This window comes from Leucopleurus acutus (assembly GCF_964270905.1).
Source record: "Leucopleurus acutus genome assembly, chromosome: 4".
Classification (NCBI taxonomy): Eukaryota; Metazoa; Chordata; class Mammalia; order Artiodactyla; family Delphinidae; genus Leucopleurus; species Leucopleurus acutus.
The window spans coordinates 19,237,833-19,258,849 of record NC_139146.1 but is presented as its reverse complement, the minus strand read 5'-3'; the positions used below and the strand labels follow the sequence as shown (position 1 = coordinate 19,258,849).

At 34.8% G+C, this 21,017-nt stretch overlaps 1 protein-coding gene across 6 annotated transcripts in view; it reads left to right on the top strand.

Annotated features, from left to right (window-relative positions):
* BLTP1 (bridge-like lipid transfer protein family member 1) overlaps positions 1–20,147 on the top strand; it is a 212,003-nt gene extending 191,856 nt beyond the window's left edge. For all 6 annotated transcript variants that reach the window (XM_082837740.1, XM_082837741.1, XM_082837744.1 and 3 more), the window contains 14 exons: positions 1,301–1,501; positions 2,299–2,478; positions 4,727–4,864; positions 5,570–5,827; positions 6,723–6,873; positions 7,286–7,443; positions 7,561–7,753; positions 7,968–8,185; positions 11,061–11,312; positions 12,000–12,203; positions 13,357–13,551; positions 13,963–14,097; positions 16,666–16,831; positions 19,261–20,147. In XM_082837740.1, coding sequence (XP_082693866.1) covers positions 1,301–1,501; positions 2,299–2,478; positions 4,727–4,864; positions 5,570–5,827; positions 6,723–6,873; positions 7,286–7,443; positions 7,561–7,753; positions 7,968–8,185; positions 11,061–11,312; positions 12,000–12,203; positions 13,357–13,551; positions 13,963–14,097; positions 16,666–16,831; positions 19,261–19,477 — 2,666 coding nt within the window. In that variant the 3' untranslated portion in view covers positions 19,478–20,147. The remainder of the gene's footprint in view (positions 1–1,300; positions 1,502–2,298; positions 2,479–4,726; positions 4,865–5,569; positions 5,828–6,722; positions 6,874–7,285; positions 7,444–7,560; positions 7,754–7,967; positions 8,186–11,060; positions 11,313–11,999; positions 12,204–13,356; positions 13,552–13,962; positions 14,098–16,665; positions 16,832–19,260) is intronic.
* The last annotated feature ends 870 nt before the right edge of the window (positions 20,148–21,017 follow it).

Sequence of the window (21,017 nt, the reverse complement as noted above, 5' to 3'; positions counted from 1 at the left end):
CATGAAGTAGGTTAAATATGAGTTAGCCAAGCAGAGAGTTGGGGGAATAAACACTCCAGGTACAGAATACAAGAATTCATGAAGTAGGAAAGAGTTTGACAACTCTGAAAAATAAAAAGAATACAACTAGTATAAGTGGAGCATGGTGAACAAAGGGTATACTGGCATGAGCAATATTTATATAGATAGGAAAGAGCCGTATCATTCAGGGAAGCCACCTGAGAGGTTAAGCAGGGAAGTGAACGTGATTATCATTCACACTTCTAGAACACTAGTCCAGCTGCAGTGTGGCAGTTGCTTGGAGGAGAACAAGAGTGGAAGGAAGCAGGGAGAGAAGCTGGCCATTTCAGCAGCCCAGAACTGATCACTGTTTAGGCTAGAATAGCAATAGTAAGATGGAGGAAAATGGACATACTTGGTATATGTTGTTAGACATAGAAATGATATGGTGATAAGTTGCATGATAGGAAGTTAGAAGTGGGAAGGATGACAGATAGCTCCCAGGTTTCTGGCTGAGCTATTTGCATGGAAGTGTTACTTAAAGAGATGGGAAATACTGGAAGAAAAGCAGATTAGGGGAAAAGATCAGTTCAGTTTTGGACATGGTAAGCTTTGTCTTACCATGTCGGTGATCACATGTCTGTGATCCATTCTAGTGGGATGTCAAGTAACCAGCTGCAATATATGAATCCAAAAGAAGTCTGGTCTGGAGATACGTATTTTAGAATCACTGGCAAATCATATAAAGCTTCATTCAGACAGTCTCATATTTTTTTATGTTTAAAGCATATTTGGAATTAGTCTGTCCACCCATGGTAGATGTTGCCAGTGAGGGCACGTAGCTGCCTAAGAGAAGGAGATCCTTAACTTTCTCTATTTGTGTACCTTACTCTGTTTCCACTGTTTCTGGGAAATGTGGACTCCAGCTATATGGTTTGGGTTTTTTACAGTTCATTCTTCTCCTCCATTGCTTAAAACCCAGCTTTTTTGTACCTCTTCCACAGCCTGCTTCCTGTAGAACAAAGGAGAAAAGAAACAGGAAACCATGGAGTTGGCCAGTCATATGTATAAATAATTATTTCAAAGATGAACAGAATATTCAGCCTTAGTTTATGAATTAACTGGAAAACACATCTAAGTCCTCATTTTAATTTCAAGGATTTAACTCTATTGATCGGTTAATGTTTGACTATTTTCACTTTATTTTCAAGTCATGTTTGTTTCTTGAGACTATATTAGTGACAGTTTTTTAAATTTTCTGTGGCTTATAAATATTTTGGTGTTCTTGTGTTCCCTGTAGGTTTGTCAGGATTAGGCAGCCCTCTTGGCAGAAGTCGACATAGTAGTAGTCAGTCAGATCTGACCAGTTCCAGCAGCAGTTCATCTGGGTTGAGCTTCACTGCGTGCATGTCTGACTTTTCACTTTATGTATTTCATCCATATGGAGCAGGGAAACAAAAAACTGCTGTTTCTGGCCTTACACCTGGATCAGGAGGATTAGGTATACTTAGCATGTCTGCATCTTTTTCAAATTTATCGCATCTTTTCAAGCTTTGCTCTTTTTAGAAATGTTATCTTTAATAATGGATATAAAATGAGATCAGAAACTTTATTTTTCTTCTTGATAATATCCTGTCTCTACATAATAAGTAGAAATATAAAATAAGTAATGTAGGTAAATCAATTATATAAGAATTTTAAAACTCCAAATATTTTATAAGTGATATACACTGTGCAGTCGCTTCAGATATGAGGTTACTTATGTTACTTAAATTTTAAATGTTTCATCAAATCATTGTCTATTTGTATAAAAAATTATATTTTATAAATAGTAAATTTTTAAAGGGTGTGCATCACATTTGTTAATTTAAAATGAGACTATTATTACTCGTTATTTAGTGAACTTAAATTCCCCTGGCATTTTAAAGTGCAGATTTACCACTAAAAATGCATAGGATGTTGATATTAGTGAATGTCTCTTGACTTATTTAGACAAATAATAAAGACACACACTCCATGTCCATCCTAATTTTTGCTGGAGGGACGCTGTAAAAATCATCTATTATGTTTATGGGCTTGAACCTATAAAATTATTGTTAGGAATGCCTAATGCTCATTAGGTCATTCTGTTTAAATTTTTACTCACTTAAGTGATGTTATTTGATAGCATATTCTAGCCTATTGGATAATTTCATGTAACTAGATAGTTGTGTGTGTGTGTATACATATATATATGTGTGTGTGTGTGTTCATACGCATGTGTTTTTGGTTTGTTGTTTTTTTTTTTTTTTTTTAAAGGGAATGTGGATGAAGAAGCCACTTCAGTCACTGGTCGAAAAGACTCACTCAGTATAAACCTCGAGTTTGTAAAAGTGAGTTTGTCTCGGATAAGGCGTTCTGGAGGTGCCTCATTTTTTGAAAGTCAGTCTGTAAGCAAGTCTGCAAGCAAAATGGACACTACACTAATAAATATATCTGGTATTCAATTTTATAGTTTTTTAATTAAAATATTGTTTTTCCAGAATTAAATAAGGGCCTCCTTTTCGTGTTTAATTATTAAATACATTTAGTAATATTAAGCATTCAGTGACAAATTGATTTAAAGGAGAAGAGTAATTGTCCAGCCAAGTATTATCTCAGTCCAGGTAATCAATGTTAGAAATATGATTGCTAGATAAATACATGGAAATATCACCCAAGGGCCAAAATATGCCTAATTGAATCACTGAAAACTGCTTCTTCGCTTCTCTACCATGAATTGGTAAAGTTTATGATTTTTTAATTAGAAATTCTTAAAACACTAAGGAGAGATGAGTGTTGAAAATTTTTTACTTGGTGTCATTAGATCTTGAGTTGTGTGCATATGTGTTGCCAGCTTTATAACTAGTTACATAACTATGGACAGATCACTTGCTCATTTTCTTTACGTTGTGATTTGAGTATTTAAAATTAAATGCATGTAGAACATTTTGAAGAATTCAGAGTACTATGCAAGTGAAAATTTTTAAAATTATTAACTGAAAAGATATAGTAAGTATACTTAACTCACTAAACACAATATATGTTTGGTCATTCAGCAAACATATACTGAGCCTTTATTTTACAGTGAACTTGTGCGAGGCACTCTGCTAGATGCTTGAAGGTGCAGGCATGAATAAGGGAAGGTCTTATGAGTAGACAAATTACAGTGCAGTGTGATAAATCCTATAATGGAGGTTTACTTAAAGAGGAGGAAACATATTCTGCTTTATATGAGTGATCAGAGAAAGCTTCACAAAGGAGATGATGTTGGGTCAGATCTTCAAAATTATGTAGGAATATCCTTGGCTATAGCAACATGGTATTTAATGGTACAAAAGTGTCAAAAAGTATGCTTTTGGATCATACTTTGATTCACTGAAGCTGAAGCATAAGTATAACTGAACATTTAGTTAGTTGTACACAGTAGGTGAGGCCAGAGGGAGAGAGGAGTTGGCTAGAGGTAAAGCTGGTAAAATAGCCCAGGACATGATTGGGGTAGAGGGGACTCATATGCCAGGCTAAAGAACAGGGTTCTGATCCTTTGGGCGGGGAGAAGCCCTTAGAATTTTTAAGAAATGATATGACAACACTGTCCCGAAAGATGACAATACTGTATTGTACGTTTAAAAATCTGTAGCTGGTAGATTTCATGTTAAGTGTTCTTACCACAAAAAACCACCAAAATTATATATGGATTATAAAATAATCTGTTTACATTTAAAAAAAAAAAGGAAGATGCTTCAGATTGATGTTTTAGGAAGGGAGTTTTGATGGTTGAATGAAAAGAGGTGGTGGAGTGGAAAGATGCTTGAGGAAGCTGTTGAAACAGACTAAGCAATAGGGGATGAGGGCCTGAGTTGTTACAGGAAAAAAAGAGTAGAGGGAATGGTTTCAAGAGAAATATGAGAATCCACAAGCTTAAGGACAAGTTGTATGAGGAGCAGTAGAGGAGACAGGGATGCCTCAAACTTTTAGCTTAGGTGACTGAAGGGACAGTGAGGTCATTAACTTAGATAGAAAATAAAGAAGGAAATGGCCTATACGACCTTGAGGTGAAAGGGTCTGGTAGGCAATTGGCTAATGGGCTGTGTGGATATGGGCTCAGACTGAAACAGACACTTCAGGTTTGGGAGATGTTGGCATGTAAATACAACAGAAGCTATGGTGGAGGAATAGAAGGCACGTGAAGCAAAAGCAGCAGTGTGCTCAGAGCAGAACCCCGGGAGACAGCCATGAGAGTGCTTTCAGATTGACAAGTGGCCACTTTCTGTCTAAAAGGAAAATAGTAGTTTTTGCCATACAGTTATTTGGTTTGCAGCTACTTTTGAGGAAGTTTGTGTTCTAGCTCATCCTGATGATTCATTTCCCATATTTGAGAAGAGCTCTATGGTAAAGCTGGAAGCTGTTTGTAAGACCAATCTTTAGATCCTCTCTGAGAATTTCACAATATCATCACTTGATAATAGAATTCCAATTTGCCCTCACCTTAAAAATGGAACTAACAGTGCAGAATGTGCTATTTTTATCATTTGTGGAAGGAACACATTATCACTTACTAATCATACTATGTAACTTATTTTGGTATTTCATGAATTGTAATAGAATTATAATTCAGTTGTATAATATCATGTCCTATTATTACTTACCATGTGAAAATATTAAAGGTTTTGGAAATGTGTTCTAACAAACTTTATTTATGTATCAGCTGTTTGTGATATAGGGTCTGCTTCCTTTAAATATGATATGCGCCGCCTCAGTGAAATTCTAGCATTTCCAAGAGCTTGGTATAGGAGGAGTATTGCAAGACGCCTGTTCCTTGGAGACCAAACTATAAATTTGCCAAGTAAGCTTGTTTATGTAATTATAAATTATACTTAGGCTGCTTTTCATTTTGATTACAATAGTAACAAGATCCATGATTGATAACACAAACTTTGTCTTACTTGGTAAGTTGTACCCTGCAATTCTTTCACTCATTCAGCAAATGTTAGTGGAGCCCCTTTAATGTGCAAATAACCACTGGGAATGCACTAGCACTGGGGGTCACAAAATACTTGCACTCTCAGGGGTTAAGTTCAGCTGATTTTTATTCTGTAATGATTACCCTGTAATCTTTGTAAAATCTGGAAACACAGAAATACATTTAACCAAGTTAATCATGGTTAAACATGGAAAATAGAATATATTGGGGACATGCTATCATATTGCATTTTTTCTCTTGGACTTAGATATTGTTGTAGTATTACACTGCGTAAGTGAAAGACAGAGTTAGCATGATACAGTAGAAAATATCAGAAATCTGGGTCTGGGTCTACTCCCTCATCTGTAATATGGGACGGAGTGCCTGTCCTACCCATCTCATGGAGTTTCTGTGAGAATTTAAATAACATGCTGGAATGTACTTTGCAAACTGTACATCATACAGTTGTCAGAGAACTGGAAGGAATATAAAATGTGATTAGAAATGGCGGAGTGGTGAAATTCCTTATTTTATAACATGGTGATACTACCCTGTTAATTTTGTTTTTGCTATCTACTTTTCTGTTAGCATCTGGCCCAGGGACACCTGATTCCATTGAAGGTGTAAGCCAACACCTTTCCCCCGAATCTTCAAGAAAAGCTTACTGCAGGACCTGGGAGCAGCCTAGTCAGTCAGCCTCTTTCACCCACATGCCTCAGTCACCGAATGTGTTCAATGAGCATATGACAAACAGCACCATGTCACCAGGGACAGCAGCACAGAGCCTAAAATCCCCAGCTTCCATAAGGTCAAGGAGTGTGTCTGATTCTTCAGTTCCCCAAAGAGGTAACACTGCTCTCCTTGTTATCAGTAGCCCTCCAGTGACCCCAAGTTAAAAATCTTAATTAGTTACTCCCAGACTTCTGCCCCAACTGCAGGAAGTTACTCTCTTGCAGGTTTTTATGGAGATGCGGGGTTGAGGGAGGAACCCCAAACCAAACAACAGACAAAGCACTTCACAGTATTTGCTAGCAGAAGAGAGAGCTGGATGGCTAGTCGCTTTGAAAAGGGATAGGGAGAGAGGAATAAGCATATTGTTAGCATGCACCACAGGAAGTAAAACAGACCTACAGTGTTGTAAACTCCATATTGAAAAAGTTAATCTTTGCATTCTTTCAGTCATTCTTTTATTCAGCCACTATTTTTTGTTAACTCTTATGTGCTCAAGGCTCTACTTGTGTCTAAGTATATAAAATGAATGATGTAGTTCATGTCCCAAGGTAAGATTAGAGTTTAATGAGCCAATGCAGGACTCAGGATGTATACTGAGTCCATAAGAACACAGAAGACAGGCACCCCAGCCAGCCTCTGCATTTCAGAATGGTACCTGCCTTCCAAGTTCTCTTCTTGGCAGCAGCAACTTATGATTTTCTCCTTTGGTAAGAAAATCCTAGGGTGATAAACGATCTATGCTGCCATATCCCATGCACACCAGAATCTCCTCATATAAGATGGAGCTCATACAGACTATGAGCTTTCAAGAAGTAAGGCTGGCAACCCTTACTGACCGTTCAGTAAATGGTAACTATTAATATTTTGGAGGCAATATGACAGCTAGTAAATGTTAGGTTTTAACACAAGAATATCATTATTTTACTCTCTGGATTATAGTGATGGGTAGTTTTTGCTTTGTAATTGGCTGAGCATCTATGTGAATGTACATTTGATTTTCTATTTTTAGATTCACTTTCGAAAACATCAACTCCTTTTAACAAATCGAACAAAGCAGCAAGCCAACAAGGGACCCCATGGGAAACACTTGTCGTGTTTGCTATCAACCTGAAGCAATTAAACGTTCAAATGAATATGAGTAATGTAATGGGAAATACAACGTAAGCTATTCAGATACAAAGAAAATATATTTAATCATTAGTTGTAATTTTTCTAATTGTAGTAAAGCAATTCAAAACCTTTTTTTTAAGCTGCAATGTTTGAGACAGTGAAGACAGTAGATAAAAGATTATATACCTTTATCCTGAAAATGGTTTAATCCTAAAGATATTGTAACATAAAAACAGCATGAAATGTGTTCTAAAAAGATAGAAAATGATAAGGAAAATAGCATAATTTTCTAGTTAAGAAGAAAGCTTCATCATTAATGTTAATATTCAAATGTTTACCATAGTTTTTATAAGAAATGTATTGTTTCATTGCCCAACTTTTTTGAAATCATCTAACTCCTGTTTTAATTCATTGACACGGGAAGCCGTATGTCTAATTAATAACACTTTTTCTTTTTTATAGCTGGACAACTAGTGGTTTGAAGAGCCAGGGCCGTCTGTCAGTAGGAAGTAATCGAGATCGAGAGATAAGCATGTCTGTTGGTCTAGGAAGATCACAGTTAGATTCTAAAGGAGGAGTAGTTGGAGGGACTATAGATGTCAATGCTTTGGAGATGGTTGGTATGTTGAAATTTTACAACTGAACAATATGTTGAAGAAAAGTATTTGAAAATTGATTTTGATGAGTTTTTTCCCATGAGGCATCTCTGTGAAAATTAATTATTGTTTCTATTTTAGCTCATATTTCTGAACATCCAAATCAGCAACCCAGTCACAAAATTCAGATTACTATGGGTTCTACTGAAGCTCGTGTTGATTACATGGGCTCAAGTATTCTCATGGGTATCTTCAGTAATGCTGATCTCAAGCTTCAGGATGAATGGAAAGTAAATCTGTATAACACACTGGATTCAAGCATGACCGATAAAAGGTATTTAGTAAAATATTACTTTTTCAGTACTTTACATGACTACTCAACATATTTTCTATCATCCAGTGAGAAAACACAAACCATTTTTCCTGCACAGTGATTTTATATCATACAATTAATATGAATGAAAAACTGGTGGGGAAGAGACTTTTTCTTGTGCTTTTAAACTGTCTTATGTAATATATATGATAAAAGATTCTGTTTTATGCTCTAGTGAAATTTTTGTCCATGGAGATCTGAAGTGGGATATTTTCCAAGTAATGATATCAAGATCAACTACACCAGACCTGATAAAAATAGGAATGAAGCTGCAGGAATTTTTCACTCAACAGTTTGACACCAGCAAACGAGCTCTGTCTACCTGGGGACCAGTTCCTTATCTTCCACCTAAGACAATGACTAATAACCTAGAGAAAAGTTCACAAGAACAATGTAAGAGTTAGAAGACTAAGGCTTTATATATGCTTTATCTTTCACTAAATGTGTGTTAATTTAAAATAATATCGATGTACCATACTTAAAAAGTGGTCCATATGCTTTTTATCCTGCTCACTCAGCAAAGTACCCAATTTCCTACCCGCCAGTGGAATTAGAGGCCATCATTTGGGAAGTCATTCACATTCATTATCTCCTCCCCCGCCACAGCTCATCTACAATCATGCCATTACTACAGATTACATCACTACATTACAAATTAATTCTTACCTTATTACATAATTACAAGTTACAACTAATGATTAGATATATTTTCTTTTATTCTGAATAGCTTACATTGTATTTCCCATTACATTACTCATGTTCATTTGACTGTTTAATACATACAACTATACTCCATGCTCTTTAATACTAAATATGACACCACCACGTTCTGGTTTAGAGCATGGGCTATGGAATCAGAATGTCTGAGTTTGGATTTATTACCTGTGTCATATTAGGCAGATTTTCATTCAGTAATTCAAATTTTTATTATGTATCAACCGTGTTCTTAAGCACTGTTTTAGGCATAGGAGATCTACTAAGTAGAAAAAATTCCTATCCTCATGGAGCTTACATTTTAATGGGAGAGACAGACCATAACAAATTTGCTAAGTAAGTATGTAAGATAATTTCAGGTAGAGAGAAATGCTGAGAAAAAGGACAAAGCAGGGGCAGGATCACAGAGTCTGTGATACATACTGTGAGGATAGTTGTTTGAGAAAGGGTGGTCAGGGAAACCTTTTCTGAAGTGACAGCTAGGCTAAGATCTGGGGAAGAGAGTTCTGGGCAAAGTGGGCTACTGAAAGGTGCAAAGCTCCTACAGTCGGGAGGAAACTTGCTTGTTTGAGGACCATTAAGGTGGCCCACTGTGGTGGAACAGAGTGAGCAAGCAAGAAAACACTGGACACGAATTTCAAGAGGCCAAAGAGAAGATTTTTAATATGATGGGTAGCTATTGGAGAGCTTTGAACACATCTGATATTATTTGATTCACTTTTTTAAAAATTAATCCTTTTTAAAGCTGCTGTGTGGGGAACAGACCAAGGTGGTTAAGAATGAAAGTAAGGAAATCACTGCAATAATTACCACTACCACTGCTACAGACTTACATGACCATTGTAAGGAGGATTTTCTGAGAGTCCAGGCAACAGACAATGGTGGCCTTAACTAGAGAGATAGTGGTAAAAGTGAAAAGTAGTCAGAAGCAGGATAATTTTTAATGATTTATTATCATATAAGCAGTACATGTGCATTGGGAAAACAAATGAGAAAACATATACAAGCAAAAAAAAAAAATCACATTCCACCCAGAAATCATCACTGTCAACACTTTATATACTTTCAGATACTTTTCTATGCGTGTGTGTGTGTGTATGTATATATATATACATACACACACATATATGTACCTTTTACCAAAACATTATTCATATTGTTTTGTAGCCTTTTCCAGTCAACAGTCTCGAACTTTCCATTGTGCTAATTATCTTCTCTAGCCACCTCAGCACAGTCCACAACTGATCTAAAATTATATTTACAACTGGTTTGTCCAAACCAGTATATCCAAGATCACAGATTAAAAATGGTTATGTTCCTTTACTATTTTTAAATTCAGTATAGTCCTTTTTTTAGTGACCTGACTTGCTGAAGAGACTTGGCCAATTGTCTTGCAGAATATCCTACTTTCTGGGTCTTTTTCAGTTGCTTCTTTGTTGTTTCATTTATCTTGTTCCCCTAGTCCCTGCATTTCCTTTAAACTAGAATTGGTATCAGACATATATACAAATAGAGGAGTGTTCCCAAAAATGCATGGCCTGGATTCTTCCAGAAAGTCTTTGTCATGGGAAACAGACAAACGGGCTTAAGGAATTGTCTTAGATTAAAGCAAACTAAAGAGATACGCCAACTAATGCATGATCATGATGTATGATCCTTGGTTAGATCCAGAATGAGAATTGTGGAAAACAGCCAAAAGGATATTATTGGAATAAGTGGGAAATATAAATATGAATTGTACAGATGACCCTTGAAAAACATGGGTTTGAACTGTGCAGGCCCACGCACAGATTTTTTTTCAATAGTAATGAATACTGTGGTACTACACCGTCTATGGTTTGTTGAATCCTGAGGAAGTGTGGATGTGGAGGGCCAACCATAAGTTATACGTGGATATTCGACTGTGCAGAGGGTCAGTGCCCCTAACCCCCGTGTTGTTCAGTGGTCAACTGTATATCTGATTAGTTCTTCTTGAACTAATCTGAAACACCTGGAGAGCTTTTAAAATGCAGATTCTGATGCAGTAGATTTGGGGTGGACGTAAGAGTGAATTTCTAACAAGCTCCCAGGCGATGCTGATGCCGCTGGTCCTCAGACCTCACTTCTGAGCAGCAAAGGGTATAAAAGATTTTTTTTCCAGTACTTAAAATCAGGCATCTGCCTTTGATTTCTAGGCCTTCACTGGTTCACTTCACCCCTCTTCTATTTCACTTGAAGAGTCTAGATGAAATACCTAGTTTACAAAGATACTGTGAGAATTACATAAAATTTCATGCGGGCACTTTGTAAATCATTAATCATTACAGAAGCATTAGTTGTAATTATTATTAGCAAGTTGCTACTTTCCTGAGTTCTAGCCATCCTTACATAGCATCTTTTCCCAGACTGTATCCTTATTAGCTTCTGCTTAATGTTAACCAGGGACTGAATTGTTGTTTTCATCTGTTATCTGAGTCACTTCAGCTGTAGAAAGTAGCCACCTGCTGTCTTCCTACTCAGCATTCAGGATGTTCATGAGATATTTCAGGATAAGTGGTTTTTTGTTTTCTTGCAGTGCTCGATGCAGCTCATCATCGACATTGGCCTGGAGTATTGAAGGTGGTATCAGGATGCCACATATCCTTATTTCAGATTCCATTACCGGAAGATGGAATGCAGTTTGGAGGATCAATGAGCTTACATGGAAATCATATGACACTAGCTTGTTTTCATGGTCCAAATTTCCGTTCAAAATCATGGGCCCTTTTTCACTTAGAGGAACCAAATATTGCTTTTTGGACCGAAGCTCAAAAAATCTGGGAAGATGGTAAACTGACACATTTTCAGCTTTCACTTTTCCTCATCTTCTTATATGATTATATATGACAAAGTAATTTTCTTTTCTCATATCTTTTATCTGTTTTTCTTATGGTATTTCTGAAATCCATCTCTATTTATTATCATGTATCTGACAATGTCAAGGAGTTCACTGCCAATGAGTCAGTATCTATTAAGTCTGGGACACGTTAAAGGACTTATTTCTGAACTTACCATCTCACTCTGTTTCTTACTTAGGCAATTAAAGTTTTTGCTGCTGTGGCTGGCCATAGTCATTTGTAAAAATTGTAAAAATTTCTTATAAAAACATGAAGAGAAGACGACACACAGTGGTAGTGTAAGGAAATTACTTGCCAGTCAACACTATTTTACAAGACTTTTATGGGCAGGCTGTGCTTTTACCTCTACAGTTTCTTTTAGCTTTAATTTTCTACTCAGCAGTTTCTTAATGATGAAGGAAAAAATGGTTGATGTTCTTCATCTTCTTGGGGATAGATCCAGTTATAACTACAAGAAAAAGTATTTGTGAATTTTTTTCTCTCTTTTGTACTCCTTAGTTTTACAGCCTTCTGTATCTATGTATGACTTACCTAGCTAAATCTATTGCTCTAGGGCCACAACTTTTCTTGCATCTAAATATAGTTCGTTACACTGAGAAACTTTTTTTCCCCTCTAGGCGCTAGTGATCATTCTACATATATTGTACAAACACTGGATTTTCATCTGGGCCATAATACCATGGTTACCAAACCATGCGGTGCTTTGGAAAGTCCTATGGCAACAATAACCAAGATAACAAGGCGTCGCCATGAAAATCCACCCCATGGAGTAGCAAGTGTGAAAGAATGGTTCAATTACGTTACAGCCACAAGAAATGAAGGTTAAAAGTTTGATTCTTTGGAGAGATTTATTTTGTTTTCTCTACTTGGGGCTTTGTTGACTGTGTTTAGAATTTAAGTGTAGGGAGAATTTCCATTTCTTTAAACAATTTTCGTTTTATTCCAGCTGCCTTAAGTAGCAATATTAGTACATGATTCACCACCCTAGTAGTGCAACATCTCATGGACTAAAATTATTTTATATGTAACTGAAAACATTCAAAATAAAATTGGTTTAAATAAATGAAATTAAGGTTATTATAATTGGAAAAATATTTTTATAGTAATGTTCACATTGGAGGTTTGGGAAAGTTATTATACAGCTAAGTAATAGAATACCAAAAATTAAGGTTCAGGATGGCTGGAATAAAATGAAACTAAATATCAGTATTCCTGTGAAGTCATAAGTTTAAAGAAAGTGCTTTTGATGAAGTTTTAAAATTCATTTTCATTTTTTAATTTATTCATTTTTTTAATCCTCTCAGAATGGAAAAGAAGATGGCTTGGGCCTCATGGAAAATAGTTGTTACGCACAGGCAACCCTAGGGATCAGAGACTGTTAAAAATGTTCTCAGAACAAAGGAGGATAAGGAAGTAAATTAGATTCACCGGTCTTGTAGTAATTCAGTCATGAAAATCCTTATTCTGCGGTTGTTTTTGTGTCAGAGTTTAGAGTACTGCTTTTACCAATCATTTCATCTGTATTAAAAAGCTGACTAGACTGGGACATGTTAAGACTTGAATGTTTTACTTAAAGAAGACCTCCTGGAACTTCCCTGGCGGTCCAGTGGTTAAGACTTTGCCTTCATTAAATTCAGATACGATTTCAATTGAGAATAATATTCAAAATTCAAGAAACAAAAAAACACAATTTACTGGATTTATCCAAAATCATGTTATAAAGCTTCAATATTGAGAATAGTGAGATATATATTTGTATATGTATGTATATATAAATATGTGTCCATATTTATATCTATAGAGGCATATAACTAGTCTCAAAATCAAAGCTTAAATATGGCTCTCTTTTTTAAAATGTATTCATTTTCCAGCCTTTTGAAATGATAAAAGTTCTGTGTATCAATGTCATGAAAGCTATATGCTTATCAATGCCTATTGGTTTGATTCTTATTGTCTTTATCATTATGCTTGTAGAGCTAAATCTGCTTCGTAATGTTGATGCTAATAACACTGAGAATAGCACTACAGTGAAGAATTCTAGTTTGCTGAGTGGATTCAGAGGATGTTCTAGCTACAATCATGAAACAGAGACTATCTTTGCATTACCAAGGATGCAGCTTGACTTTAAATCTATTCACGTTCAAGAACCACAAGAACCTTCATTACAGAGTATGTGGAAAAAAAATCTTTAGTTTCTAAAGTTAACTAAAAGAAAATTCTAAAGGATCTTCAAACTTCTTTTTTTCCCTGAAGGTTATTTTTGTAATATAATATAATTAAATTGATCTTCTGGTTCAAATTGATTTTCTTACCAGCTGTATGACCTCTGGCAAATAATTTACTCCATTTGTGCCTCTTTCTCCTCAAATGGGGCTAATAGGACTTCATCAGGTTTTTATGAGTAAATGGCATATACTTGGAAAGTGCTTAGTAAACTATCATCATCATTCTGTAAGTCATATACAGAAATTGCATTTAAGTGGAGGCATTTACACGGACCCATGTAAATCCCTTGTTAATGGGAAGAGGAAGGGACTTATTTCAATAATCTTTTACTGTAAAAGAACTTTGCCATTGCAGACGCCAGCCTGAAGCCAAAGGTAGAATGCAGTGTGGTGACAGAGTTCACTGACCACATTTGTGTGACGATGGACGCTGAGCTCATCATGTTTCTTCATGATTTAGTGTCAGCTTATCTTAAAGAAAAAGAAAAAGGTGGGTAACATATTGTTTTTGGTTTTGTTTTTCCCTTCAAGCTTCAGGAAAGACAGCTCTCACTACAATTTATATGGATTTTTATGGTCTAGTGATAAAATGGGTAGAATGTGTCTCCTTCCTCTATGAGTTACAAATATCAATAAATATATATTAGTAAGACTATGTGACAGACTTTCTGAGTATCTGCCAGGTACATTTCATTTTTTTTCTAACCATATCTCAAACTGAATGGTGTTTTATACTTTACACAATGTTTCCATATATGTTCTGTATATTATCAGGTCTAGTAAGATAGTCTCACAAAGTTAGAAAAGAAAACCTCTTTGAGGAAATATTGCTAGTCAAAGTGAAATGACTAGAGAAACAACTACATAATAAAGTTAGCAAGAGTTACATACATAATTGGGAAAACCGAATTAAAGAAGAAGATATATCTGTCTAGAATGCACAGAACGTTATCTTTTTTATAAATATTTAGACCTCAGTAGTGGTGTCTTGTTTTCATGAGCTAGCTAACATTGGTTTTACTCACTGGAAACTTAAATGTTGGCCCACTAAGAAACATATGGTGACCCTCATATCCATATGGAATTGGCTGAATATATTATGGTGTGTCCATACAATGAAATGGAATACTCTGTAGCTGTTTAAAAGAATGAGGTAGTTTAAAATGTCATGATATGGAATGCTCTCCAAATATATGGTCTTTATTCACTCAATAAATATTTATTGTGCAACTATATGAATATACAATGGTAAAAACAACAGATGTGCTTTAAAAAAAACTGCTTCGAATAGATGAAATTTATTTATTAAATATAATCAAGTCACACTATAATCACACTGTAATAACTGCTTCATTTTTTCCAAGAAGAAAGAAATATAAAATTTATCTTGTAGATATTTCAAAATAGCTTCATGAGGAATGTTTGAGTGAAGAAAAGAAAGACAGATTATCAAAAGACCATGTGGAAAGAGTGTAAATATAGCATACATAAGTTGAGTTGCTCTTCCATTACTATTTAATCTAGATGTGCCAAAAATTCAGTGAGAGTGAAAGCAATAATGATGGCTGGGAGAAATCTATGAGCCATTCAAGTAAAATGACTGCAGGCGTATAATAGGAAATGTTATGTATAATATGCATAGATCCAGTCTTCACATAGAGCAACAAAATATACCATCACTGTTAATCCTCTTGTTTTTCTCTCTGCCTTAATATTTAAACTTAATGTGGAGAAACACAGATTCTAGATAAAGCTGTGAAGTGCAGAATTCTTTTCTAGTCTTCCTAGGTATGAATGCCTGCCAGATTTCTTTCCCTCAGGTATTATGTGGAACCTTTGTCACTTTATGAAATATTGTGTTGGCCTGCCATGAACTGTGTGTATTTCTTTTAAAATGTATTTTTTCTAGAAATTGTTGTAAGACATTATTTCAATGCGAAAAGAGGAAATAGGGACTTGATTATCGGACTTACAGTAACAAAACTATTACTTATGGGGATTTTCATTATAAATAAAATATTTTAATAGCTGTATGTATTTTTTAAAAAAACTAAAAGCAAGTAGTGTTGGGCAAAATAAATATAAACATGCCTCAGAAAATTCTTAACAGCATGTAAGACTAGAGCAGAATCAACATATTCCTAGAACATCCAGATAAACTGTTGTACTATAACCACCATCAATAATAAACAAAAGCAGAGCAACAGACCAAGCAATAACTGAAGACATCTGTATTCCGATGTGGTGTGAGAGTACAGCTTCATTCCTGGGTTCATTCCCAATCAATATATTATCCCACTGCTAATTAACAGTTATAACCAGAGCTACATAATACGTATCATATTTCGTATTAATCATTATTTTATGCCCAATTTGTGTCTTGAAAACCTGTGCCCTATAGAAATGGTGTATTTATTAAAGATCATATGAAAGCTACTTTTGTCCCAGATTCAATTTTAAATATATCATTTATGATCACCAATTTTAAAAGACTTCATTTTTCATAAAACATTTGAGTACTCAACTATGAAGAGTGAAAAGACTGCTTACCTAAAAAACTCCTAAGTTAGTACAGCTGTTCAAATATATATATATAGGCATTAACATTAAAAAACCATTGAGCTGTACACTTTAAACGAGTGAACTATATCTCAAAAAAGCTGTTAAAAAGTCATCCAGCTACAGGCATTTTTTTAGGAGCCCTACAACTGTCAATTTCAGTGTCCTGTGCCTGCTATCAAATATTCTTTACTGTATGTTTTAGGCACACAGATACATGTAAAACATGTGCTATTACTCAAAAATAAATGATGACATGTTATTTCTAATTCTTATGAGAGAATAAAATAACTTCGATATTGTCTTTCTCCAAGAAATACCAATAACTGGCACTTACTTATGGCTTATTTTTAAATATTTTTTAAGAAATGTAATTAAATGAGGCTTTGGCCAGTTTATAAATAAAAACAAATGGAGCCAATTACTTTGTTCATTTAGTGACTTAAAATAAATTTATAAGATATGTATTTGCAGTATTAATATATCATTTTCCTTATAGCTATTTTTCCACCTCGGATTTTATCTACTCGACCAGGACAGAAAAGTCCAGTTATCATTCATGACGAAAATTCCTCTGACAAAGACAGAGAAGACAGCATCACTTACACTACTGTGGACTGGAGAGATTTTATGTGCAATACATGGCATCTAGAACCCACTCTTAGGTAAGGAGTGGGTGTATATATTTACCTATTTCCTATGAGATTATCATGAGAAAAAGGTTATAAATAATGCAGCAGGTTAAATATGGTTTACCAAAAAATATTTTTATGTTAGTCACTTACAGCCTCTACAGCTTCTGACTGATATTTTTGCTGCTCCTTTTTTCTTTTGTAAGTGCTTCTAAGCAAGGCAAAAGAAGCACAAACAACTGAGAATAGCTCCGTGCTGACTAACTATCCAGTGTGTGACATGACATCCTGTCAGTTAATCAGTAAAAAATCAGAGTAACTCCACTTTTGCTGTTGCTATTATTTTTTCACCATCTCAGCAGGATGTTATTTTCAGGTGTTTGAGGTAGTTACAATAAACTGTTTTGTAAGATGCAGAAGTCATACATCATCATTAAGTAGTCATTACAATTTCTCACATATGTCATGACAATGTAATAGAACCTACAGTGTCACAGTGTCTTTCTGTCTGCATACTAAGCAATATAAAACCATCCTGAAATGTCAGATTTAATTCAGATTCAGGTTCCTTTACTGTGTCATGTTCTACTACAGTCACAATCCCAGCTACATCACATTGTTTCCATATCAAACTTTCCACAGTATTTTCTAGTTTTAATTACATTAAACTTCTGCTGTAACTAGCAGTACTTGCTTTGTATGTCCTTGTGTGTGATTTAACACAACCTTCCTATTATTTTCCTCTTTCCTCTCATCTGCTTTGTTAATCAAATTATAACTGTCCATCATGCAATAACAGTATCAAAAAAAGTCCAGCACAACATTCTGCAGAATGATACATATTTCATTTAGACAACGTTATTATTCAGATATATTTATGCCACAAAATCATTCTAAACTAGTAAGATCTCCATTATTCAGTGGACTCCTGTATAAGCAGAAAGTAGTGACTTTGTGTTAGTAATCTGTATTTAATAAAATATGTTGTAACCAAATCAACAATACACTTTGGTATTAATAGTACATATACTCATGAGAAATATCAACAGTGTCAATATTAAAATACTGCAAAGGTCCTAATACAGAAAACCGTCCATTATATGTAAATATCAATAAATATAATGAAATTGACTTTTAATTTAAAATGAGAATAAAAATAGTTAAATTTGCTATAAACATATATATATATACACATATATATTATATATATATGTGTGTGTGTGTGTGTGTGTGTGTATGTATATATATATATATATATATATATATATATATATATATATTAGATACCTATCAAGAGATTAAGCGATACAATATACTGGTGGAGCACGTGGTTAAGGGCTCTGGCTCTAAGCCCAGCTACATAGCATAGTGGCTGAGTGACCTTGGCCAAAGGATCTAATGCCTCAGGTGCCTCATATGAAAAATTTGGAAAATGGTATTACCTACCTTCCAGGGTTGTTACAATGGTTACATGAGTTAATTAATGGAAAAAGCTTACAACCATTAGAGTTTTAGCAGACCAGTGCTTAATACCCTCCTTTTCCCTACCTAAGTTCAGGATCAATTGAAACAGCAAGAGGCAGCTGGAAATCAAAATTACAGCTTTAATACTTATAAAGCTGATAACAGAATGTGGTTTGGTGTCAAGCAACAATGTCTTTCTATTACGAAGTCTAGGTTTGGACTTACCTACAGGGTCTCAATGATGCAGAACTCAGGAGGTGGGGGGCAGAGGGATGCTAGAGTTGTGCAGTCAGCAGCCTTGTGTACTCACGTAGCTACAGGCAGCCATGAACAGTCTTGGGCTATTTAGGGGCCTGTCCTTGAAAAACCTATGGCATGGAGGAACAGTTCAAAATGAGAAGCTCCTGAAGAGCAGGTAGGGAGGAGGGTACTGAACTACACTACTCAGTTCCTCTGTTAATTTGCCAATCAGATAAATCATCAATAAGGGGGCAGAGAAAGACCAGGAGTGTTTCACTAACACTGTTCTTCTATATGGAAGAAAACGGAAAGAATAGGGAGAAAATGGTTCTTCCTTCAAACACGTTTAGCACATAGCAAACACTTAGTAAATTTTAGCCTTTTTCTCCCAGCTTTATTGAAGTATAATTGACAAAACAGATATTTTAAGTGTACAACATCATGATTTGATATACGTGAACATCATGAAAGGATTCCCCCCATCAAGTTAATACCATCTTTTAGAATGAGCCAGATGTCCTTTAAAGGTTTAAGATGACCATGTAACTTGAGGCCTAAAATAAATTAATCACGATGAAATTCACTAAATGCCGTTGCTGTGTAGGCTCACACATTTTTTGAGTGCTATTACAGTGAATCCAGGAATTGTAGGTTAGATAATCATTTGCATCTACTGAAAATACTTCGTCTTGAACCTACCTTCAGGACTGTGCTAGGGCACTGTACTCCTTAATAATAATGACTTATAATTATTTTAGATTAATTTCTTGGACTGGAAGAAAAATTGATCCAGTAGGCGTTGATTATATTCTTCAAAAATTGGGCTTTCATCATGCCAGGACTACTATTCCTAAGTGGCTTCAAAGAGGAGTTATGGACCCACTGGACAAGGTTCTGTCAGTTCTTATTAAAAAACTCGGTACTGCACTACAGGATGAAAAGGAAAAGAAAGGAAAAGATAAAGAAGAACACTAAAAATGTAACTTGATCTGTGAACAAATTTTGATTCTGTCTGTTAAGCTTTATTACACTGGAGTGTTGGGTTTTTTGTGTTTTTTTGTATAGTAAAATTATTTTAAATATAACTTTAAAAAATTCTAATTTTGTGGCCATTATATTAAAAGTTTGTAAGTTAACCTGTTTATTGTAGTTCTACCATTCTGTATACAGTGAAGTATTGCATGATAATGTAAATTTTGTGAAAAACTAGATTAAAATATACACATCTGCTCAGTAAGGTTTATAACTGTATTATGTGCAATATGATTCCTGCATCTTTAAAATATTTTCAGAATAACTGTGAATTTCCTTTGTTATTGGCCATAACTTTTAGAAAAAAATTTTGTTGATAATGTGACTTTTTTTTTTGGACATTAATTGCTTTTTCTTTTTTTTAAGTGTAGACTTGTATAAATATCTATTTGTATATAGTTTGAGTAATTGTGATACAAATACATACCACTAAAGTATTGTTTGTAACTATTGTAATAAAGTCACAATAATTGGTTTCAGTCTGTAGTTGTTTGAGACTTTCTTCCTTTTATAGCTTATTTTATAATTAATAGATGCCCAGCCTGTGTCAGTTACTGTTTTCACAGAAAATAATACTTATAAAAAATTATCTCAGGGAGAGGTACAGCAGAGGCTTCAGAAATATTAGGTATTGTTCTATTTCTTAAGCTACTGGTAAGTACACAGCTATTTGTTTTATTATACTATATTCTTTATATATTTATATGTATTCCTTGTGCATATGAATATGTATAATATTATACATGTAAATCTAATAAATTTTAAAAGAATAGCAAAATCTAAAGTAATATTCAAAGGTAGCTATAATACTGTTAATCACAACTCAGGTTTGAAATCTAGCTAAGTCAATAGTTTAAAGGCTGGGTAAAACGGCAGAACTGAAGAATCATGAGCTAGAAAATGCCTCAAGAAAGCCTCTGGTGCAAACTTCTGCATTTATTTGTTCTGACAGATTAAAAACTCAAAAGAGTCAAGACACTTAGCCAAGGTTGTGTGTGTGTAGGTATGTATGTAGATATGCATGTACACTAAGTGTCAGTAGGGGAATTAAGAACTGCCATCTAAGGTCACACAGCAATTCAGTAGCAAAACTAAAACCCTAGTGTCTAGAATCATCATTTCGTATTCTGCTAGACCATCTTATGAATCATCTGCCTGATCTCTGTTTCCCCCTTGGCAGCCCTACAGTTGGGAGGGATAGGTACAATATTTCTATTGGTCAAGCTTACCAGAGAACTATCTAAGATAGTTACTTCATAAAACAGAATAAGTAAAAATTTTGAAAATTAGTTCCTGGAGTTGTACTTCAGGTACTAATTCTCTGCTTCCAAGAAACAGTACGCTAGTAGTAAGTTCTAAATGTTAAAAATTTCCTCTGGCTTTAAATGTACTGATATATGAGATTACCAAAAAAACGACATAAGTATAAACTCTGTTTCTGGCACTTACTGTGGTAATGCTATCAAAAAAAGGGCAATTTAAA